The sequence below is a fragment of the Heptranchias perlo genome, chromosome 39 (genome assembly GCF_035084215.1).
Source record: "Heptranchias perlo isolate sHepPer1 chromosome 39, sHepPer1.hap1, whole genome shotgun sequence".
NCBI classification, from domain to species: domain Eukaryota; kingdom Metazoa; phylum Chordata; class Chondrichthyes; order Hexanchiformes; family Hexanchidae; genus Heptranchias; species Heptranchias perlo.
The window spans coordinates 7,341,572-7,361,190 of record NC_090363.1 but is presented as its reverse complement, the minus strand read 5'-3'; the positions used below and the strand labels follow the sequence as shown (position 1 = coordinate 7,361,190).

Genomic DNA, 19,619 nt, shown 5'->3' with positions numbered 1-19,619 from the left:
GGTGCGCTGCATCGCCCTGTCCATGGTGCGCTGCATCGCCCTGTCCATGGTGCGCTGCATCGCCCTGTCCATGGTGCGCTGCATCGCCCTGTCCATGGTGCGCTGCATCGCCCTGTCCATGGTGCGCTGCATCGCCCTGTCCATGGTGCGCTGCATCGCCCTGTCCATGGTGCGCTGCATCGCCCTGTCCATGGTGCGCTGCATCGCCCTGTCCATGGTGCGCTGCATCGCCCTGTCCATGGTGCGCTGCATCGCCCTGTCCATGGTGCGCTGCATCGCCCTGTCCATGGTGCGCTGCATCGCCCTGTCCATGGTGCGCTGCATCGCCCTGTCCATGGTGCGCTGCATCGCCCTGTCCATGGTGCGCTGCATCGCCCTGTCCATTCACTGTGCATTGTGCGCTGTATCGCCCTGTCCATTCACTGTGCATTGTGCGCTGTATCGCCCTGTCCATTCACTGTGCATTGTGCGCTGTATCGCCCTGTCCATTCACTGTGCATTGTGCGCTGTATCGCCCTGTCCATTCACTGTGCATTGTGCGCTGTATCGCCCTGTCCATTCACTGTGCATTGTGCGCTGTATCGCCCTGTCCATTCACTGTGCATTGTGCGCTGTATCGCCCTGTCCATTCACAATGTACATTGTGCACTGTATCGCCCTGTCCATTCACACTGTGCATTGTGCACTGTATCGCCCTGTCCATTCACTGTGCATTGTGCGCTGTATCGCCCTGTCCATTCACTGTGCATTGTGCGCTGTATCGCCCTGTCCATTCACACTGTGCATTGTGCACTGTATCGCCCTGTCCATTCACACTGTGCATTGTGCACTGTATCGCCCTGTCCATTCACTGTATATTGTGCACTGTATTACCCTGTCCATTCACACTGTGCATTGTGCACTGTATTGCCCTGTCCATTCACTGTGCATTGTGCACTGTATTACCCTGTCCATTCACACTGTGCATTGTGCGCTGTATTGCCCTGTCCATTCACTCAGCATTGTGCGCTGTATTGCCCTGTCCATTCACACTGTATATTATGCACTGTATTACCCTGTCCATTCACACTGCGCATTGTATTGCCCTGTCCATTCACTGTGCACTGTATTACCCTGTCCATTCACACTGTGCACTGTATTGCCCTGTCCATTCACACTGTGCATTGTGCACTGTATTGCCCTGTCCATTCGCTGTGCATTGTGCACTGTATTACCCTGTCCATTCACACTGTGCACTGTATTGCCCTGTCCATTCACTGTGCATTGTGCACAGTATTGCCCTGTCCATTCACTGTGCATTGTGCACTGTATTACCCTGTCCATTCACACTGTGCACTGTATTGCCCTGTCCATTCACTGTGCATTGTGCACTGTATTGCCCTGTCCATTGTGCACTGTATTGCCCTGTCCATTCACACTGTGCACTGTATTGCCCTGTCCATTCACTGTGCATTGTGCACTGTATTGCCCTGTCCATTGTGCACTGTATTGCCCTGTCCATTCACTGTGCATTGTGCACTGTATTGCCCTGTCCATTCACTGTGCATTGTGCACTGTATTACCCTGTCCATTCACACTGTGCACTGTATTGCCCTGTCCATTCACTGTGCATTGTGCGCTGTATTACCCTGTCCATTCACACTGTGCATTGTGCGCTGTATTGCCCTGTCCATTCACTCAGCATTGTGCGCTGTATTGCCCTGTCCATTCACACTGTATATTGTGCACTGTATTACCCTGTCCATTCACACTGCGCATTGTGCACTGTATCGCCCTGTCCATTCACTGTGCATTGTGCACTGTATTACCCTGTCCATTCACTGTGCATTGTGCACTGTATTACCCTGTCCATTCACACTGTGCACTGTATTGCCCTGTCCATTCACACTGTGCATTGTGCACTGTATTGCCCTGTCCATTCGCTGTGCATTGTGCACTGTATTACCCTGTCCATTCACACTGTGCACTGTATTGCCCTGTCCATTCACTGTGCATTGTGCACTGTATTGCCCTGTCCATTCACACTGTGCACTGTATTGCCCTGTCCATTCACTGTGCATTGTGCACTGTATTGCCCTGTCCATTCACTGTGCATTGTGCACTGTATTGCCCTGTCCATTCACTGTGCATTGTGCACTGTATTGCCCTGTCCATTCACTGTGCATTGTGCACTGTATTGCCCTGTCCATTCACTGTGCATTGTGCACTGTATTGCCCTGTCCATTCACTGTGCATTGTGCACTGTATTGCCCTGTCCATTCACTGTGCATTATGCACTGTATTACCCTGTCCATTCACACTGTGCACTGTATTACCCTGTCCATTCACACTGTGCATTGTGCACTGTACTACCCTGTCCATTCACAATGTGCACTGTATTACCCTGTCCATTCACACTGTGCATTGTGCACTGTACTACCCTGTCCATTCACAATGTGCACTGTATTACCCTGTCCATTCACACTGTGCATTGTGCACTGTACTACCCTGTCCATTCACAATGTGCACTGTATTACCCTGTCCATTCACACTGTGCATTGTGCACTGTACTACCCTGTCCATTCACAATGTGCACTGTATTACCCTGTCCATTCACACTGTGCATTGTGCACTGTACTACCCTGTCCATTCACATTGTGCACTGTATTACCCTGTCCATTCACTGTGCATTGTGCACTGTATTACCCTGTCCATTCACACTGTGCACTGTATTACCCTGTCCATTCACACTGTGCACTGTATTACCCTGTCCATTCACACTGTGCACTGTATTACCCTGTCCATTCACACTGTGCACTGTATTGCCCTGTCCATTCACACTGTGCATTGTGCACTGTATTACCCTGTCCATTCACACTGTGCATTGTGCACTGTATTGCCCTGTCCATTCACACTGTGCATTGTGCACTGTATTACCCTGTCCATTCACACTGTGCACTGTATTACCCTGTCCATTCACACTGTGCATTGTGCACTGTATTACCCTGTCCATTCACACTGTGCATTGTGCACTGTATTGCCCTGTCCATTCACACTGTGCATTGTGCACTGTATTACCCTGTCCATTCACACTGTGCACTGTATTACCCTGTCCATTCACACTGTGCATTGTGCACTGTATTGCCCTGTCCATTCACACTGTGCACTGTATTACCCTGTCCATTCACACTGTGCACTGTATTACCCTGTCCATTCACACTGTGCATTGTGCACTGTACTACCCTGTCCATTCACACTGTGCACTGTATTACCCTGTCCATTCACACTGTGCACTGTGCACTGTATTACCCTGTCCATTCACACTGTGCATTGTGCACTGTATTGCCCTGTCCATTCACACTGTGCATTGTGCACTGTATTACCCATCGCTGTTATTCACTGGTACTCACCCTGCCGTTTCCGCTCCCGCCGCTCCTGCAGTTGTTTCTTTTTCTGTTTCACGCTGAAAGGCTTCTTCCGCGGCATCGCGCCCTCCTTGGACCCCTCAGCCTCAGGCCTCTCCAGGCCCCCAGTCGCAGACCCAGGTTTAGGCCTCCCCACCGCCTCAGTGGCCTCAGGCCTGGCTTGACTGTGGCTCGGCCCTATCGGTCTCCTGTCGGGGCCCTAAGCGGTGCCCGCTCCTCTCTTCAGCCCCTGCCGACTCCCGCTCTGCTCGAGTCCCCAGTCTCTGGCGCGTCTCCCTGGCACCCAACACACCAATCAGCTCCCCGCCCCGTTCGTCCCTTCGCCAGTCCCACAAAGCCCCGCCCCCTTTACTACCTCATCACGTTACGTCTACAATCCCGCCCCTGCCCGACATTGCTCCGCCCCCTCACTGTCCGCCCCCGCGCTCCGTCACGCCCCACCTCGTCGTTGCTCCGCCTCCTCATTGCATGCCCCGCCCCCTTCACCTCCTAACTGCCATTTCGCGCTCGGTGCCGCTCGCGCCGGCCCCCTCTATTGCAAAAATTTACCGCCGAACTGGGGTTACGCGCACCGCACCGCCCCCTACAGCCATCGCACCGCCCCCTACAGCCATCGCCCCGCCCCCTACAGCCATCGCCCCGCCCCCTTGGCCCCAGGCACTGCCCTCTCACTGGTTCTCCGTGTGGCGCGAGTCCGCGCTCTGCCACTAACCGCCGCCCCTCCCCCTGCGCCTGTCACTCACTGCTCATCGCTCCTCCTCCAACCCCGCGCCTGTCACTCACGGCTCAGCCGTTCCTCCCCACTTCGCCTGTCACTCACTGCTCAGCCGCTCCTCCCCCTTCGCCTGTCACTCAGCGCTCATCGCTCCTCCCCCCGCCCCCCGCCCCCCGCCTGTGACTCACTGCTCATCGCTCCTCCCCCCGCCTGTGACTCACTGCTCATCGCTCCTCCCCCCGACCCCCGCCTGTGACTCACTGCTCATCGCTCCTCCCCCCGCCTGTGACTCACTGCTCATCGCTCCTCCCCCCACCTGTGACTCACTGCTCATCGCTCCTCCCCCCACCCCCCGCCTGTCACTCACTGCTCATCGCTCCTCCCCCCACCCCCCGCCTGTGACTCACTGCTCATCGCTCCTCCCCCCACCCCCCGCCTGTCACTCACTGCTCATCGCTCCACCCCCCACCCCCCGCCTGTCACTCACTGCTCATCGCTCCTCCCCCCGCCTGTCAATCACTGCTCATCGCTCCTCCCCCCCACCTTTCCCCGTCACTCATTGTCCCGCCCCCTCCCACTGACAATTACTATACTTAGCAATTGGTTGGGCTCCAAATATAGGGAGCCACCGTATCTCACAAAAGCGCACAGCACCAGCTTCCAACTGAAACAGACACCATGGGCTTCGCTGGTGAATTTAATCAGCCTTCAACGGGCATGCAAACACATGCAACCATCTTCCCCCCCTCAGACCACGATGGTTGCGTCCTGACAGCCCCGCCACCTTTGGAATAAACCGAACTCGACTGTACCATTAAATATAAGAGGGGAACGTTTTTCCATTCAAAGCAACAAAGTCCAAATAATCCCTGCAAGCAGGCATATTTTTTTAATATACTATCTTAGGATATAGCAATGCAAAACAAAAACAACTTTGGAAATGATTACGGATCACCATTACTTGTCGAGTTACCTCTTCAATAAAGCAGCTGCATCTCAGTAAATATGTTATCTTGGCCCTCTCGATTGGTAACAGGGAAGGGGCGGGGCTTCAGGCTCAGACACGTGGGTTGGGAACTGGCCTTTGCATGTTTGCAATTGCACATGTGTTGCCCTTTACCTCCAGCACATAGAATCATAGAATGATATAGCACAGAAGGAGGCCATTCGGCCCATTTGGCCTGTGCCGGCTCCTTGATAGAGCTCTCCAATTAGTCCCACTCCCCCCTGCCCTGCAAATTTTTTCCCTTTCAAGTATTTATCCAATTCCCTTTTGAAAGTCACTATTGAATCTGCTTCCCTTTCAGGCAGCGCGCTCCAGATCATAACAACTCGCTGCGTAAAAAAAAAATCTAATCTCGCCTCGTGTTCTTTTGCCAACCACCTTAAATCTGTGTCCTCTGGTTAACGACCCTCCTGCCACTGGAAACAGTTTCTCCTTATTTACTCTATCAAAACTCTTCATGGTTGGGAATTGGAGATGTAGGGGAGTGGGAATTTGCCTTTGCATGTTTGGAATTATACATCTGTAGCCTGATATCTTTTGTACAGAAATCATAGACTGGGAGTGCAACAGCATATTTTTTTTTACCGCTTATTGCGTATTTCCACTTTAATTTCTACCCTGTAATGTTTGTCAGAATTAAGGGGTGTTTCCAGGATTTTGGAAAGACCCCGCAGCCTCATATAATGTTTCTCACCTGACAATATCGTATATACCAGCTGTCCATGTTTCACACTGACGTAAGCAGTTCATGGATATTGTCTGCACACCCACATTTGATCGGAAAGATGGGTGATGTGGAAGAGCAGAGGAGGAAGTTGAGGTTCAGGTTCATAAGGCATTAAAAGCAACATCTCAATTGAATACGGCCACAAAAAAAAAGCTAATACTGTGTTTCATGGCAAGGAGTATAAAATAGAGAAGTCGAGATATAATGCTGAATCTACACAAAACCTTAGTAAGACCACAGTTGGAGTACTGTGTACAGTTTTGGGCTCCACACCATAGGAACGATGTTGAGGCAATAGAGAGGGTACAGTGCAGATTCATGAGGATGCTGCCTGGTATGAGGACAAAAAATATGAAGAAAGATTTGGAAAGATTGGGGCTATTTTTATTAGAATGGGGGACGTGAATCGATAGAGATTTTTAAAATAATGAAGAGATGGGCCAGACTATATAGAAATGGACTGTTTTCCAGTGATTGATGGGTCTAGAATGAGCAGACACAGATATAAGATTAAACGTAAGATATTTAGGACAGGTAGCAAGCAAAACTTTTTCTGCACAGAGGGTAGTGAGGCTTTGAATGCATTATCAGAGTTAGTGAATGAAGCAAAGACCTTGTCACCATTTCAGAATAAGTTAGATCAATGGTTTAAGGGAAGTGAAGTAAAGGGAAATGGGAACAGATTGGGAACATGGGACGAGGACCACTGCGCGTGGTGAGTAAATATCAATATGGAGTGGTTGGGCCAAACGGTCTGTTTCTCTGTTGTAATTTCTAATATAATATCTTTGTAAGGGTGCAGAGATGGTCCTGGTGAGAGTTATGTAATTTGTAATGATTTTAATTTCTAAACTCTGTTTTCCACAACATAACTGGAAAAAATGATCTCCCAGGTGCCTATGTACATGTGAGTACATCTGATCTGAAGAAAAGTTAGGAAAAAAAAGTTAAGTATAAAACAATCAGCCAATCAAAATTTATATCTCTTAACTTATTATTCCATTATATTTAAACCAACTCTATTTTGCACACTTACATAGTGTCCTTAATGCAGCAAAATGTCTGCAGGCACTGCACAAGAGGGGAACTTTGGCCATTCAGTATGAATTGGTAGATAGATGAGGTCAAAGAGGTGGGGCTTTGGAAGAGGATTTTAAGGATGGGGAAACAGGGCAGAGGGGTTTCAGGAGAGACCTCCTGCTTTAAATTCTATCCTGGTGCTCCACTCAGTCCCAACAGTCCACAGCTCTGTGGTGAAGACGAGTTTCTGATTGGGAGTCCATCTGGTCCGCACCCCAGGGAACCAGCTGTGAGGTTCACTGGCAGATTAATATTCACAATAATCATATCATGTAATGGGGAGGCTATCAGAGTTCAACAGTGTTGCAGTTTGTTGATGACATTACCAATACAACAACTTGCATTTATATAGCGCCTTTAACATAGAAAAACAAATGTTCCCTGACGCTTTACAGTGAGGAAAAGCTAAAGGATACGATATCAGATTGGGTGACCAAAAGCATATTCAAAGAGGTGGGTTTTAAGGACAGTCTTAAAGGAGGAAAGAGATGGAACAGCAGGGGTGCTTCGGGAAGGAATTCCAGAGCGGCTGGAGGAGGTCACAGAGATAGGGAGGAGGCGAGGCCGTGAAAGAATTTAGAGAAAGAAGGATGAGAATTTTAATTAATCGGCATTGGGGGACTGGAAGTCAATGTAGGTCAGCAAGGGCAGGGGTAATGGGTGAGCGGGACTTGACGCGGTATAGAATACAGCAGAGTTTTGGATGAGCTGAAGTTTCCAGGGGTGGAGGATGGGCGGCTGGCCAGAGCATTGGAATAGTCGATTGTGGAGGTAACAAAGACATGGATGTGGGTTTCCGAAGCAGATGGGCTGGGGCAGGGGTGGAGGTGGGCAATGTTACAAAGGCTGAAGTAGGCGTTTTTTCTAATAAAGACGACATGGGGTTCGGAAACTCAGCTCGGGGTCAAATAGGACTTTGAAGTTGTGAAAAGCCTGGTACAGCCTGGGGCAGTGGCCATGTGAGGGACAGAATCGGTGGCAAAGAATCTTTGGTCAATGACAAAGCCATTTGTTCATTGACCAAAGAACAAATGGCTTTGGTCTTACCAATGTATAGTGGGAGGAAATTACAGTTATCCAATGTTGGACAAGTAGTCTGGCAAGCAATACAGAAGCTGTGGAGGGGTCAAAACAGGTAGTGGATAGTTAGAGTTGGGCGTCGTCAGTGTGCCTGTGGAATCTGACCCCACGTCTGCGGATGATGTCACCAAGAGGCTGCATGTAGATGAGGAAGAAGTGGGAACCAAGAACAGATCCTTGGGGGACTCCGGAGGTAACAGTGTGGGGACAGAAAGAGAAGCAACTGCTGGAAATGTTCTGGCTACAATCATATAGGTCAGAATAGAACCATGCAACAGTAGTCCCACTGAACTGGACAACTGGAGAGAGACGCTGGATGAAGATCTTGTGGTCGACTGCTTCAAAGGCTCAGAGAAGTCAAGGTGTGACAATGCACCATGGTCCTAGTCGCAGAGAATGTCATTTGTGACTTTCGTCATGGCCGGTTCAGTGCTGTGGCAGGCAAAGAAACCTGATTGGAGAGATTCAAAGAGGAAATTGAAGGAAAGATGGGCAAGGATTTGGGAGGCATCAACACGTTCAAGGACTTTGGAGAGGAAAGGGAGATTGGAGATGGTGCAGTAGTTTGAAAGTACAGATGGGTCAAGGGTGGGATTTTTGAGGAGGGAGGTGATGACTGTGGTTTTGAAAGGGAGGGGACAGTACTTGAGGAGGGGGAACCGTTTTACAATGTCAGCTAGCTTGGGGAACGAGAAGGGATGGAAGCAACAGAGGCAGCTGAACCTGTCTCATGGGATCAACACCACCTGCACATTCCCCTCCAAGTCACACACCATCCTGACTTGGAAATGTATCACCATTCCTTCATCGTCGCTGGGTCGAAATCCTGGAACTCCGAACCTAACAGCACTGTGGGGAGAACTTTCACCACACGGACTGCAGCAGTTCAAGAAGGTGGCTCACCACCACCTTCTCAAGAGGCAATTAGGGATGGGCAATAAATGTTGGCCTTGCCAGTGACGCCCACATTGCATGAATGAATAAAAAAAAACTTGAGTGTTCCTAATGCACAGCTGTTTAGCTGGACCACATGAAGTGTTATCTGGTCTCAAACTCCTCTGCCAAAACCACCCACTACTCCAAGATCATCCTGCAGAGCATAGATAACCCTGGCTTCTTTTCTCCTCTACAAACAGTCTCCTTAAACCCCTCTCCCCTGCCTCCTCTCCCCTCACTTCCAACAAGTGCACGTAAGTTGTGGACTTAGATGTCATTAAGGTTGAGACAGGTTCAGTTGCCTTTGTTTCTTCCATCCCTTCCCGTTGCTCACCAAGCCAAGCCTCCATCAGACTCCCCCTGCCTTAGCCCTGATCCCACTGCACTCCTGGTTTCTCTTCCATTTCACCTCATGTCCTTTCTGAGTACATGTTGCCCATGAGAGCCACCTCTTGCTCCCTTGACCCCATTTCCACTAAACCACTGACCACCCAACTTCCCTTGCTGTTCTCCAAGCTTAATTGTAAACAATTTTACAACACCAAGTTATAGTCCAGCAATTTTATTTTAAATTCACAAGCTTTCGGAGGCTTCCCCCTTCGCCAAGCTAGCTGATATGGTAAAGGTTCTGCAAGGTTTCTCCCATCTAGTCCAAATGTAAATGAAGAAGTTTAGCAAAACTGCAATATACCTAATCACTAGAGATGAAGAGAAATTTGGTACATGAAATAATCACAGAAAATACTCAAATTAGGTCATTTAGCATCTGAAAGAAAAAATAGACAGCTTATCATTTGGGTTGGGACTAGGGTTAACTACCCTCCCCGATTATCCTGGAGTCTTCAGGAATCAAAGCTTAATCTCTTGGACCATGCTGTGAACAACACCCAGGAGAAAAATCGTAGGGTCATTAAAAAAATTGTGTGTTTTTTAAAAATGTATTTGAACACATTTGTTCGTTAGTTATACGAATATTGGAGATGGGTAAAAATTGGCTGTTTGACTGACATTCAAGAATCATTCAATCGGATAACAAAGAGTCAGTTCACTTTCCAACGGGCGAAGGAAGGCGATGGTGTGGTCAGGTGACCAATGGCAGGAGCGTAGAGGGCGGTGGGAGATCATGTGATGAATACGTCCAACAACCAGATTTGACAACCCTACTTTGGACCCTTTACAAGAAACATGTCCCGCCCAAAAACATTAACTTACTGTTCTGTTTTTTTTTAAGATGCCTGTGGAACTGTACTTTTAAAAAATATATATATATATATATATATTTTGTTTTAAGCCAGAGATAAGAGTCTCTCAGCCCAACCTGAGACTTGAACATGCCACTCCCCCCCCACCAACACTGACCATCTTTGCCTCACCCAAGATGGCGGACGAGCTGACCCACACTGGGGAGGACGCGACATCTCCCGCCCTTCTTTGCCGGAAGTAGGGGCGGCTCCGTGCCGGAAGTGTGGGCCGGTCTCCTGGGCGACTTGCTGTCTGTCTGAGTGACCGCTGGTTGTAATTTTAATTATTGCCGCGGGGGAAGGGAGGAGGAGGAGGAGGAGGAGGCTCCCGGTTTATTAAATATAAAATGTTATTTTAAAATATATATAGTTAATCCAGCCCTTAGTTTGGGTGGTGGTGCTGCTGCTGGTGGGGTCCACACTGAGCCCTGGAGAAGAAGGCCGAGGTCTCCTCACCCCTTTCACTTAAATTATTATTTTATAATCTTTTTTGATATTTTTAAAATTGTAACTCCATTTTTAATAAACCAAAATTTTGCATCTTATTTAATTTTTTTTAATATATATATATTTGTTTATTTTTTTAAATATATAAAAAAAATTTTGTTGCTGAATTCCAATCTCTTGATTGCCAACCATGGAGTTTGCTTTCGACATTAACCCACTTTTCCCCGAGAGGATTACAGTCCTGGATCACCATCTCCAGCTCGGCCGCAGGGCTAATTGTAGCAAGTAAGTGGTGCTCTTTATATTTAATTAGTTGTGTTTTTTTTTAATATATATATATATATATTAAAGGTGAGGTGGGGGTATTTCCCTTCTCTTATTAAACTGGTAGCAGGTTGTTGCTTTGTTCTCTTATTTCCTCCCCCCCCCCCCCCCCTCCTGTTTTATAAAAACATCCTCAAAATCTTTTCAGCCGCGCTTTTGGTCATCTGTCCCCAGGGCTTGTGCTATCACTTGGTGTCCGTTATCTCGTCTGTGAGAATTTTTATGATGTTAAAGATAATGCAAGTAATTGTTTTCTCTTTTAGGGAAGAGCTGACTAGGTTTAGTCGATCTGGAGTAGAAAAGGAAGGGAGAAATGACACAATCTGGAGCAAAAAAAAAATCACGAAAACGCCCACAACCCGATTCCAGGCAAAATTAAAGTTTTAATTTAATAGCAGGTCTTAAAGGTGGGGGAATCACTAAGGAAGCCGGAAAGCTAAGCAGCAAATCACAGCAAACATTGGAACTTCCTTTTTTGAAGAAAATAGTAGGTCAGTCCGCCAAAGACTGGTTGACTTGTTGGAACCAAGAAGTGGAATGTGATAATGGGTAAATAGAGCTGTCCAGATGTCTTTTTGGTAAATGCATTACTCTATTGCACTGAGTCATACAGAACAGGAAGGGCTGAGGTTTGATCCCTTGTCTTTATAGAGTTAGCTTTATAGAGTTAGCTAATCTTTGGCGATTGAGGTGCTGCAAATGGCCTCTTGGGCTAGGGATGGAGGGGCCGGGGAAACGTAGTCAGCTTTTGCCTCCCCTTAACGACTGTCCCCTGTTGGAAAGCGTGTGTGTGTCCGGATGTTGGTTGAGGACAGAATTGTCTTGGCTGTGATGTTATCTGTGGTCAAATAGCCTGCTTTTACTCACTGTCTGGGCTCACGCACGAATAGCGGTCACTTGGGCGACAGACTGGAATGCTGTCACCATCCGCAGAGCCGTAACTGAGCGTCAGTCATTGTCTTAAGCTGGAGAGAGAAGGCTGGAAGAAAAAAAGGTGCAGGTAGACTAGTGTTTCCCCATGGCAAATGATGAAGGGCGATGGTTGGATTATGGAGGTGGCACTGACCTCATTAAAGAACCTTTATTGTGAAAGGACTGGGTCTGTCCATTAGTGGAGTGTCACTGCTCAGAGATGGGGTGCATCTGCTCCCCTTTGTAAGATAGGTTGAGCAGACCAGTTGATCCGTTGGACTTTGTCCGGTGAACGTGGGAGCCAATGAACTTGTGTGTATCAAAGCCCTTGAAATTCTCAATGGTCTTCGGACTTGTAGTCTTGCCCACTCTGGGAACCTATATGGCTTTTGATGACTGCTCTCCTTGCGTGACCAGCTGAAATTGGGAATTCATTGGGGGGGGTTAGTGGCTAGTGCTTTATTTTGTCCGTGGTGCTCAGGATTGGTGCTTTAAAATGCTGTGCTCCATGTGGGATTTTGAGGATAGTTTGGATGCAGTTTGAGGACGGCAGTTTTCCACAAGGGTTTTCAGATGTAAAAGCACAGGAAACCAGAGCTGTGTCTGCTGCAGTGTTAGAAAAAAAGCACCTGTGTTTCCTTACAGTTGTTTTTACTTTAAGGATGTGAGGAATCAAAAGGGAGGACGTAAATTTCCGGTGCCAGGAAACTTACTTGCTGCCCTAAGTAACTTTGGAGCCTCTAACAGAATGATTCAAGCATTGTGCACAATGAGCTGAGCAGATGAACTTGTGTTGAGCTCGTGACCATTGGGGAGGTGATATTATTGTGTGGACATCACTTTGCAAGATCCATTGGGATTGGAACGAAGACCATTGGACCATTTGATTTTATCCTTACAAAATACCAATTTCAGCATTGAGCTATTTCTTAAGTGCACCCAGCGTCTCGCACCCAGCGTCTCGCACCCAACCACTGCTCCAGTACTTGATCTTCCTCTCTCTGTGAACAGATGCCTCCTGATGCCAGACTTAAAAGTTGCCTTTCACAACCCTGAGCCTGTCTGTGCTCATTGACCTGCTTGTGTGGGTGATCCTCATAGTGTCTGCTTTACTAAATCCAAGGGGGGGCAATTTTAACCTAACCCGCCCGTCGGGAAACTGATGGGATCGGATGCAACGCTGGTTTTACTCCCCGCCCGATTTTACTCTCCACTGAAGCCAGCGGAAAGCAATATTGGGCCGAGTGTTGTAAAATCGGCGTTCCACCCGAACCCGTTGGTTTCCCGCCCAGCGACTTAGGTTAAAATTACCCCCGTAGTCTCCAGGGAGTACCTAGGTGGTCTCGCACTCTGCATGTCTTCCTACCGTGCCTCTTGGCACTTCAATTCAGACTGCAGATGGAATTTTGAGGGACAAGGGAATAGAGGGATATGGGGGCAGGGTGGTAAAATGTAATTAGAGTGGGAGGCCGTTCGTGTGGTGTATGAAAACCAGTTAGACCAAATGGCTTGTTTTGGTGCCGTAGATCCTATGTCATTCTTCCGCCCGCTTCCCCCCCCACCCCCCTCCCCTGCCCTTTGCCACGGGACACGTATTGCAAAATTAGGGGTCGGCTGCCCGTGACTTTCCATCCGTTAACGTCACTGGATGGGAAATTGGGGTCAATGTTCTCGTGATTTTTCGATAAGCCGCCCGTCACGTGTGGATGGGGCCCAGCGGTGGCTAGGAAAAATCGGCCCTCTTAATTATAAATAGTGCAGAGTGTAATTCAAGCGCAGGCCGACTTTTAAGACCAGCTGGTTACTGTACCGATTGGAAACTTCCTTTGCCTCTCTCTACCCGCCCAACAGCGATGAACACAGGCACTTTAAGGCACACTGCTGACTAAAATTTTGGATCAGAGAAACTGGGCACACCCCTGACTCAAATCTCCATTGATTAGAGAGCCAGAGCACATCAATGACTCAAATCTCCAGTGAGCAGAGAAAGTCACTGGCGATGTGCGCAGTAAAGTGAAAATCCTAGGACAAGGCAAGGATTTGCATCGCCTTAGTCATCAGATTTTGAAATTCCCCTCGTCAACCTGTGAAGTGTATGAAGAGGGCTGCTTTTACCACTGATTTTGTTTGTCTCGGGAGCAGAATCTCCATGTGCCACTCTTTTCTCCCCAGCCCCTCTTGTAGTTGGTGTCTTGCGCCATTCTCCATGGGCCTGTTAGGCTCCGCTGAGTGGGATTAACCCCCCCCCCCCCACCCCCCACCTCAATATTTATTTTGGTGCCATGATTGCCCTTAATCTCGAGCGAGAGAGTCAGCGTGGCTGGCCTGATCATCAGCCTCTGTCACTGTTACTTTGACATCCTTGTAGGTTTGATGGCTGGTTGTGACTTGTTTTGTGGGCTCGCAGATGACTGAGCCCAAACCTGTTTGTTTTTTTGGTCAGCGGCGTGTCTGACACCACGCGGAAAACCCATTACTGTGTTTGCGTCTCCGAGTAAATCTCCTGAGAAACCCACAAGAAGAAGAGGTTGCTGATTGCCTAATGTGGAATGCGCGCACACTCCCCATCGGAATGCACCTTGCTTACCTAAGCCCAGAGAACCGAGGCACAGTTTATTAAGAGCTAAGATTTAAGGACCCCCTCCCCAGTGTGTGAAAGGGGCACTGCTGGAACAGGATGTCAACCGTGGCTCAGTGGGCAGCACTCTCGCCTCTGAGTCAGAAGGTCGTGGGTTCAAGTCCTACTCCAGAGACTTGAGCGCGTAACCCAGCCTGACACTCCAGTGCCGTACTGAGGGAGTGCTGCACTGTCAGAGGTGCAGTCTTTCGGGTGAGGCGTTAAACTGAGGCCCCTTCTGCCCTCTCTGGTGGGTGTCAAAGATCCCATGGCAACTATTTCGAAGAAGGGCAGGGGAGTTCTCCCTGGTGTCCTGGCCAATATTTATCCCTTAACCAACATCGCTAAAAGCCATTGATCTGATCATTATCTCATTGCTGTTTGTGGGATTTTGCTGTGTGCAAATTGGTTGCTGCCTTTCCCTACATTACAACAGTGACTACACTTCAAAAGTACTTCATTGCCTGTAAAGTGCTTTGGGGTAACCTGAGTTTGTGAAAGTCGCTATATAAATGCAACTTCTTTGTTTAATTAGTTAAACTAGACAGTTTACCAGTACCGATAAGCTTGCCGCTGCATGTCCATTTTAGACCTGTTAGTGCTCTGGCTTGGTAGGGTTACGTAGAGCCAAGTGGAAATTATTTCAGGTCCCAGTGACTGGTTCGTCTCTCCAGGTCCCAGTGAGCCAAGCTGGCTGGTCAATCATTAACAATGTCTGGAAATACTGTGGATCCGCCCGGCTCAGGTATCGGATTACCACCAAGATTCAGCTTGTTCCTCATCCCACAGATAATCAACAACAACATGCATTTATGTAGCACCTTTAACGTTGTAAACCATCCCAAGGCGCTTCATCGGTGCGTAATCAGACAAAATTTGACACCAAGCCACATGAGATATTAGGATAGGTGACCAAAAGCTTTGTCAAAGAGGTAGGTTTTACAGAGTGTCTTAGAGGAGTAGAGAGAAGTAGGGAGGAAATTCCAGAGCTTAGAGCCTAGACAGCTGAAGGCACAACCGCCAATAGTGGAGCGATTAAAATTGGGGATTTGCAAGAGGCACTAATTGGAAGAGTGCAGAGATCTCGGAGGGTTGTAGGGCTGGAGGAGGTTACGGAGATAGGGAGGGACGAGGCCATGGAGGGATTTGAAAACAAGGACGAGAATTTTAAAATTGAGGCGTTGCCGGATCGGGGGCCAATGTAGGTCAGTGCGCACAGGAAGGTGATGGGTGAACAGGACTTGAAATTCAGCTCGGTTCCCATCTCCTTTTGGCAGGAGCGTCATCTTGGGAGTCATCTCGACCCCAGTTACCTCTGCTCACCAAGGAGGATAATCACTGGACTCTGTTTGTGTAAGACTCTCGCTACCAGGGAAACTTTCGTCACCTTCATACCTTGTTAATGTGGATGAATTGGAAGCGAGGTGTTAGGGAGTTACAGCACTGTCTTTTCAACCTCTATCACCCAGCCCCAGTCAGAGGAAACCTTTATTCCCATCATGTGAAGGCCTCTTTAGCTTACTGTTGCCCAATAACCTCTTGTCTAGAGCCACAATCCCAACCAATATCTTTTGGTTGCTCAAGAACCACTCTCTGCTTTGAAAACAATGAAGTTTTTTTTTGTCGTCTAATCTTAGCTTGGTAGCAGTCCCTTTTAGCTTGGTCATAAAAGCTTTTATAAATCCAGCTGCAGTCAGAATAAGGTCCCCAGCCTAACTCATTACAAATGTTGTGAAGCGTTATTCAGTAGTCTCGAAAGCTACAGAGTGCTTGATGGAGTCAAACAAGAGCATGCTGTGTGATTTGACCATTTATGTACATGACTGGCAATTCCTTTTGAATTGTTATTTTAATCCAACATGCTCCATCAGGAGGGGTATTGAACTCTTGCTCGTGTCCGATCCTGCACCAAATTCTGCTCGCCCGTCACCCCGGTCCGTGCTGATCGACGTTTCTCCGATGAACCAGTGGCGTTCCTGCTGCGCACGAATCGGGTGATTTATAGCAACAGGTGCAGGCAGCGGCAGCAGAACTGAGCGCTTGCTATCGGCTGTACCCTTGTGACGTAAAAGCCCTTCGCGTAACCCTCGGCGTCAGGAGCAGGCACTCGGCAGTAGAAGCTGGGTGCGCTCCGATCAGTTGCTGACCTGTACAAACAGGAGCCCTGCTGAAGATCCAGACGTCTCTGCCGGGGTTCCCCTCCCGCTGATCTCGAGGCAGGAATTCCAGCGAGCGCACAAGTGTGCACTGGAGTTGGTGCTGAATGCTCGATGGCAAAAGCTCTGGTCGTGCATTGGACGGGGAGGAAGACAGAAGGACATGGCTGACGCTACGAGCCGTTGTGAATGGTGGTGCTGTGGAACGTGTTTCCTACTTTTTCTTTGGGAGGGAGGGAGGGAATATGAGCCCCCATTTTCAGTGTCTTGCTCCAATCAAAGTATATTTTTATTTTTGTAATGAGGCCAGGCACCTGTAGATATAAATGTCCCCAACCCAAGCTGTTCGTGCACAGCAGGAACACAATTTTTTTTTCCCTACAATCTGCAGTCAGGACGACCGCCTTCTCTGAAATCCCACTCCCACCGAGCCAGTGGGACGCCTCAGCGTGCTCGCAACCCGAAGCCAGAGGATGTCTCGATTTGAGCAAACTGATGCAGGGGGCCAGCTCAGTGCCAAAGCCTCACGCCCGCTGTACGCATCAACGTGCCTCACCTTGCAATCAGTATTGGGCAGGGAGGAAGGGGGAAGCATCATTTGCGGTGAACAAGCCACTGTGAATGGCGTTGCTGTGGAACTTCTTCCCTGTCCTTTTTTGGGGGGGGAGGGAGGGGAATATAGGCCCCCATTTTTAATGTCTTGGTCCAATTAAAGTATATTTTACCATTTTTTTTTGTTGTAATGAGGCCAGGCTGATGGTGTGTCCCTGGTGACCCAGTGTGATACTGTGCTGTACATAGAATTACATCGAATGTACAGCACAGAAACAGGCCATTCGGCCCAACTGGCCCATGCCGGTGTTTATGCTTCACACGAGCCTCCTCTAACCCCTCTTCATCTCACCCTAGCAGCATATCCTTCTATTCCTTTCTCCCTTATGTGTTTATCCAGCTTCCCCTTAAATGCACCTGTGCTACTCACCTCAACTACTCCTTGTGGTAGCGAGTCCCACATTCTCACCACTCTCTGGTAAAGAAGTTTCTCCTGAATTCCCTGTTGGTTTTATTAGCGACTATCTTATATTTATGGCCCTTGTATTGTTCTCCCCCCACAAGTGGAAATATTTTCTCTACGTCTACCCTATCAGACCCTCTCATAATCTTAAAGACCTCTATCAGATCACCCCTCAGCCTTCTCTTTTTCCTAGAGAAAGGAGCCCCAGCCTGCTCAATCTTTCCTGATGGGTATAACCGCTCAGTTCTACAGGCCAGAAGACCACATACTCAATCTCTGATCCCTCCTGGGTTAGCTGTTTTCAGAAGGCTAGCATTAGCTTTAGTGCCACTGGACTAGGGAGGGAGTGAGTTCAAGTCAGTATTGCTGCCTCCAAGTACTATTCAAACCCTGTATCGGGAACAGGAATCCCTGGAAATGGGGGGAAGAGGAGGGGAGTCTACACACATAACACGGAAGGGGTATTTTTGTGGCGTAGTTGTGGTTCCTCACTCATTCCCATTCTCAAGTGGTTACCCTTTCATATGTAACCCTAGACAGTGAGTCACGGCTGGTTATTTAACTGTAGAGGCATCACAGACAATCCTGGTCTTTCCCTCACCTGACTTGTACATCTACGGGTGCGGACAAACGCACATGCACTTTCCGAGAGTCGCTGAATATCAGCCAGGAGTGGGTTTTTGCCTGCCCTAGGCCAGGGGCACTGAGGCCAAAATTAGCGGCTGAGGTCGCTGATTCAGCACAGACTGAGGATGGAATCTGGCACCTTCTGGTCTGCATGTCTCTTACAAGCTGAAACATTGGGGGAGCTCGTAAAATGTCACTGGTGCTACAATGTCAAACATGTTTCAAGGTTAGTGATAAGCAGGAAGCAGCCCATGTTTCTTTCTCTCTCTCGCTCCCATCTTTGGAATTGCACTGGTTCTCTGCATACCCACTTACGGTGTTAGCTGTGGCTCAGTGGGCAGCACTCTCGCCTCTGAGTCCGAAGGTCATGGGTTCAAGTCCCACTCCAGAGACTTGAGCCCGTAATCCAGGCTGACACTCCCAGTGCAGTAGTGAGGGAGCGCTGCACTGTCGGAGGTGCCGTCTTTCAGATGAACTGAGGCCCCGTCTGCCCCCTCGGGTGGACGTAAAAGATCTCATGGCCACTATTTCGAAGAAGAGCAGGGGAGTTCTTCCATGTGTCCTGACCAACATTTATCCTTCAATCAACGTCACTAAAACAGATTATCAGGTTATTATTATCTTGCTGTGCGCATATTGGCTGCTGCGTTTTCTACATTGCAACAGTGACTACACTTCGAAAGTACTTTATTGGTTGTAAAGCGCTTTGGGACGTCCCGAGGTCGTGAAAGACGCTTTATAAATGCAAATCTTTCTTTTCTTTTTGTGTATGTACTGCTCATGTGACCAGTTACAAAATGTTCTGGATCAATGCCTGTCGAGGCCCGGCTGTACCAAACCCCCCACACTCAGTCCTGACAACTGTGGCTTGAATTGTTCCCATTGTGCTACCTGCCAAAAAGTTAAAACAGGCCTGTCTTCCATCCAGCCTGATCAGCACAGATGCAAGCACAGTGCCTCGATTGTTGCTGCTTCTGTGACTTCGTTATAACAGCTGCTCCTCATTTTACATGGATTAGTGACTCCTTAGTTTAAGGAAGAAGCCTTGACATCAGTTTTCCATGATTTTTATTTTGTTAACCAAATCAAAATCTTTCAGTAAACATCCTTTGTGGATTTCTTCTTGTCCACTGTATCTCTAGTGATGTTAATCCAGCTCCATCACACTGTCACTCAGTAACTCCTCCCAGCCAGCACCCTGTGTCACTGATTGTATCTGTACTGATGTTAATCCAGCTCCATCACACTATCACACTATCACTCAGTAACTCCTCCCAGCCAGCACCCTGTGACACTGACTGTATCTGTACTGATGTTAATCCAGCTCCATCA

The 19,619-nt window shown here is 48.4% G+C and overlaps 2 protein-coding genes across 2 annotated transcripts in view; one reads left to right on the top strand and one right to left on the bottom strand.

Moving 5' to 3' along the window:
• Positions 1–3,731, bottom strand: part of gnl1 (guanine nucleotide binding protein-like 1) — a 32,511-nt gene extending 28,780 nt beyond the window's left edge. Inside the window, exon 1 of the mRNA XM_067974003.1 lies at positions 3,390–3,731. Within this exon, the coding sequence (XP_067830104.1) occupies positions 3,390–3,465 (76 nt within the window). The 5' untranslated portion in view covers positions 3,466–3,731. The remainder of the gene's footprint in view (positions 1–3,389) is intronic.
• A 6,760-nt stretch (positions 3,732–10,491) lies between these two features.
• Positions 10,492–19,619, top strand: part of atat1 (alpha tubulin acetyltransferase 1) — a 46,952-nt gene continuing 37,824 nt past the window's right edge. Inside the window, exon 1 of the mRNA XM_067974002.1 lies at positions 10,492–10,921. Within this exon, the coding sequence (XP_067830103.1) occupies positions 10,827–10,921 (95 nt within the window). The 5' untranslated portion in view covers positions 10,492–10,826. The remainder of the gene's footprint in view (positions 10,922–19,619) is intronic.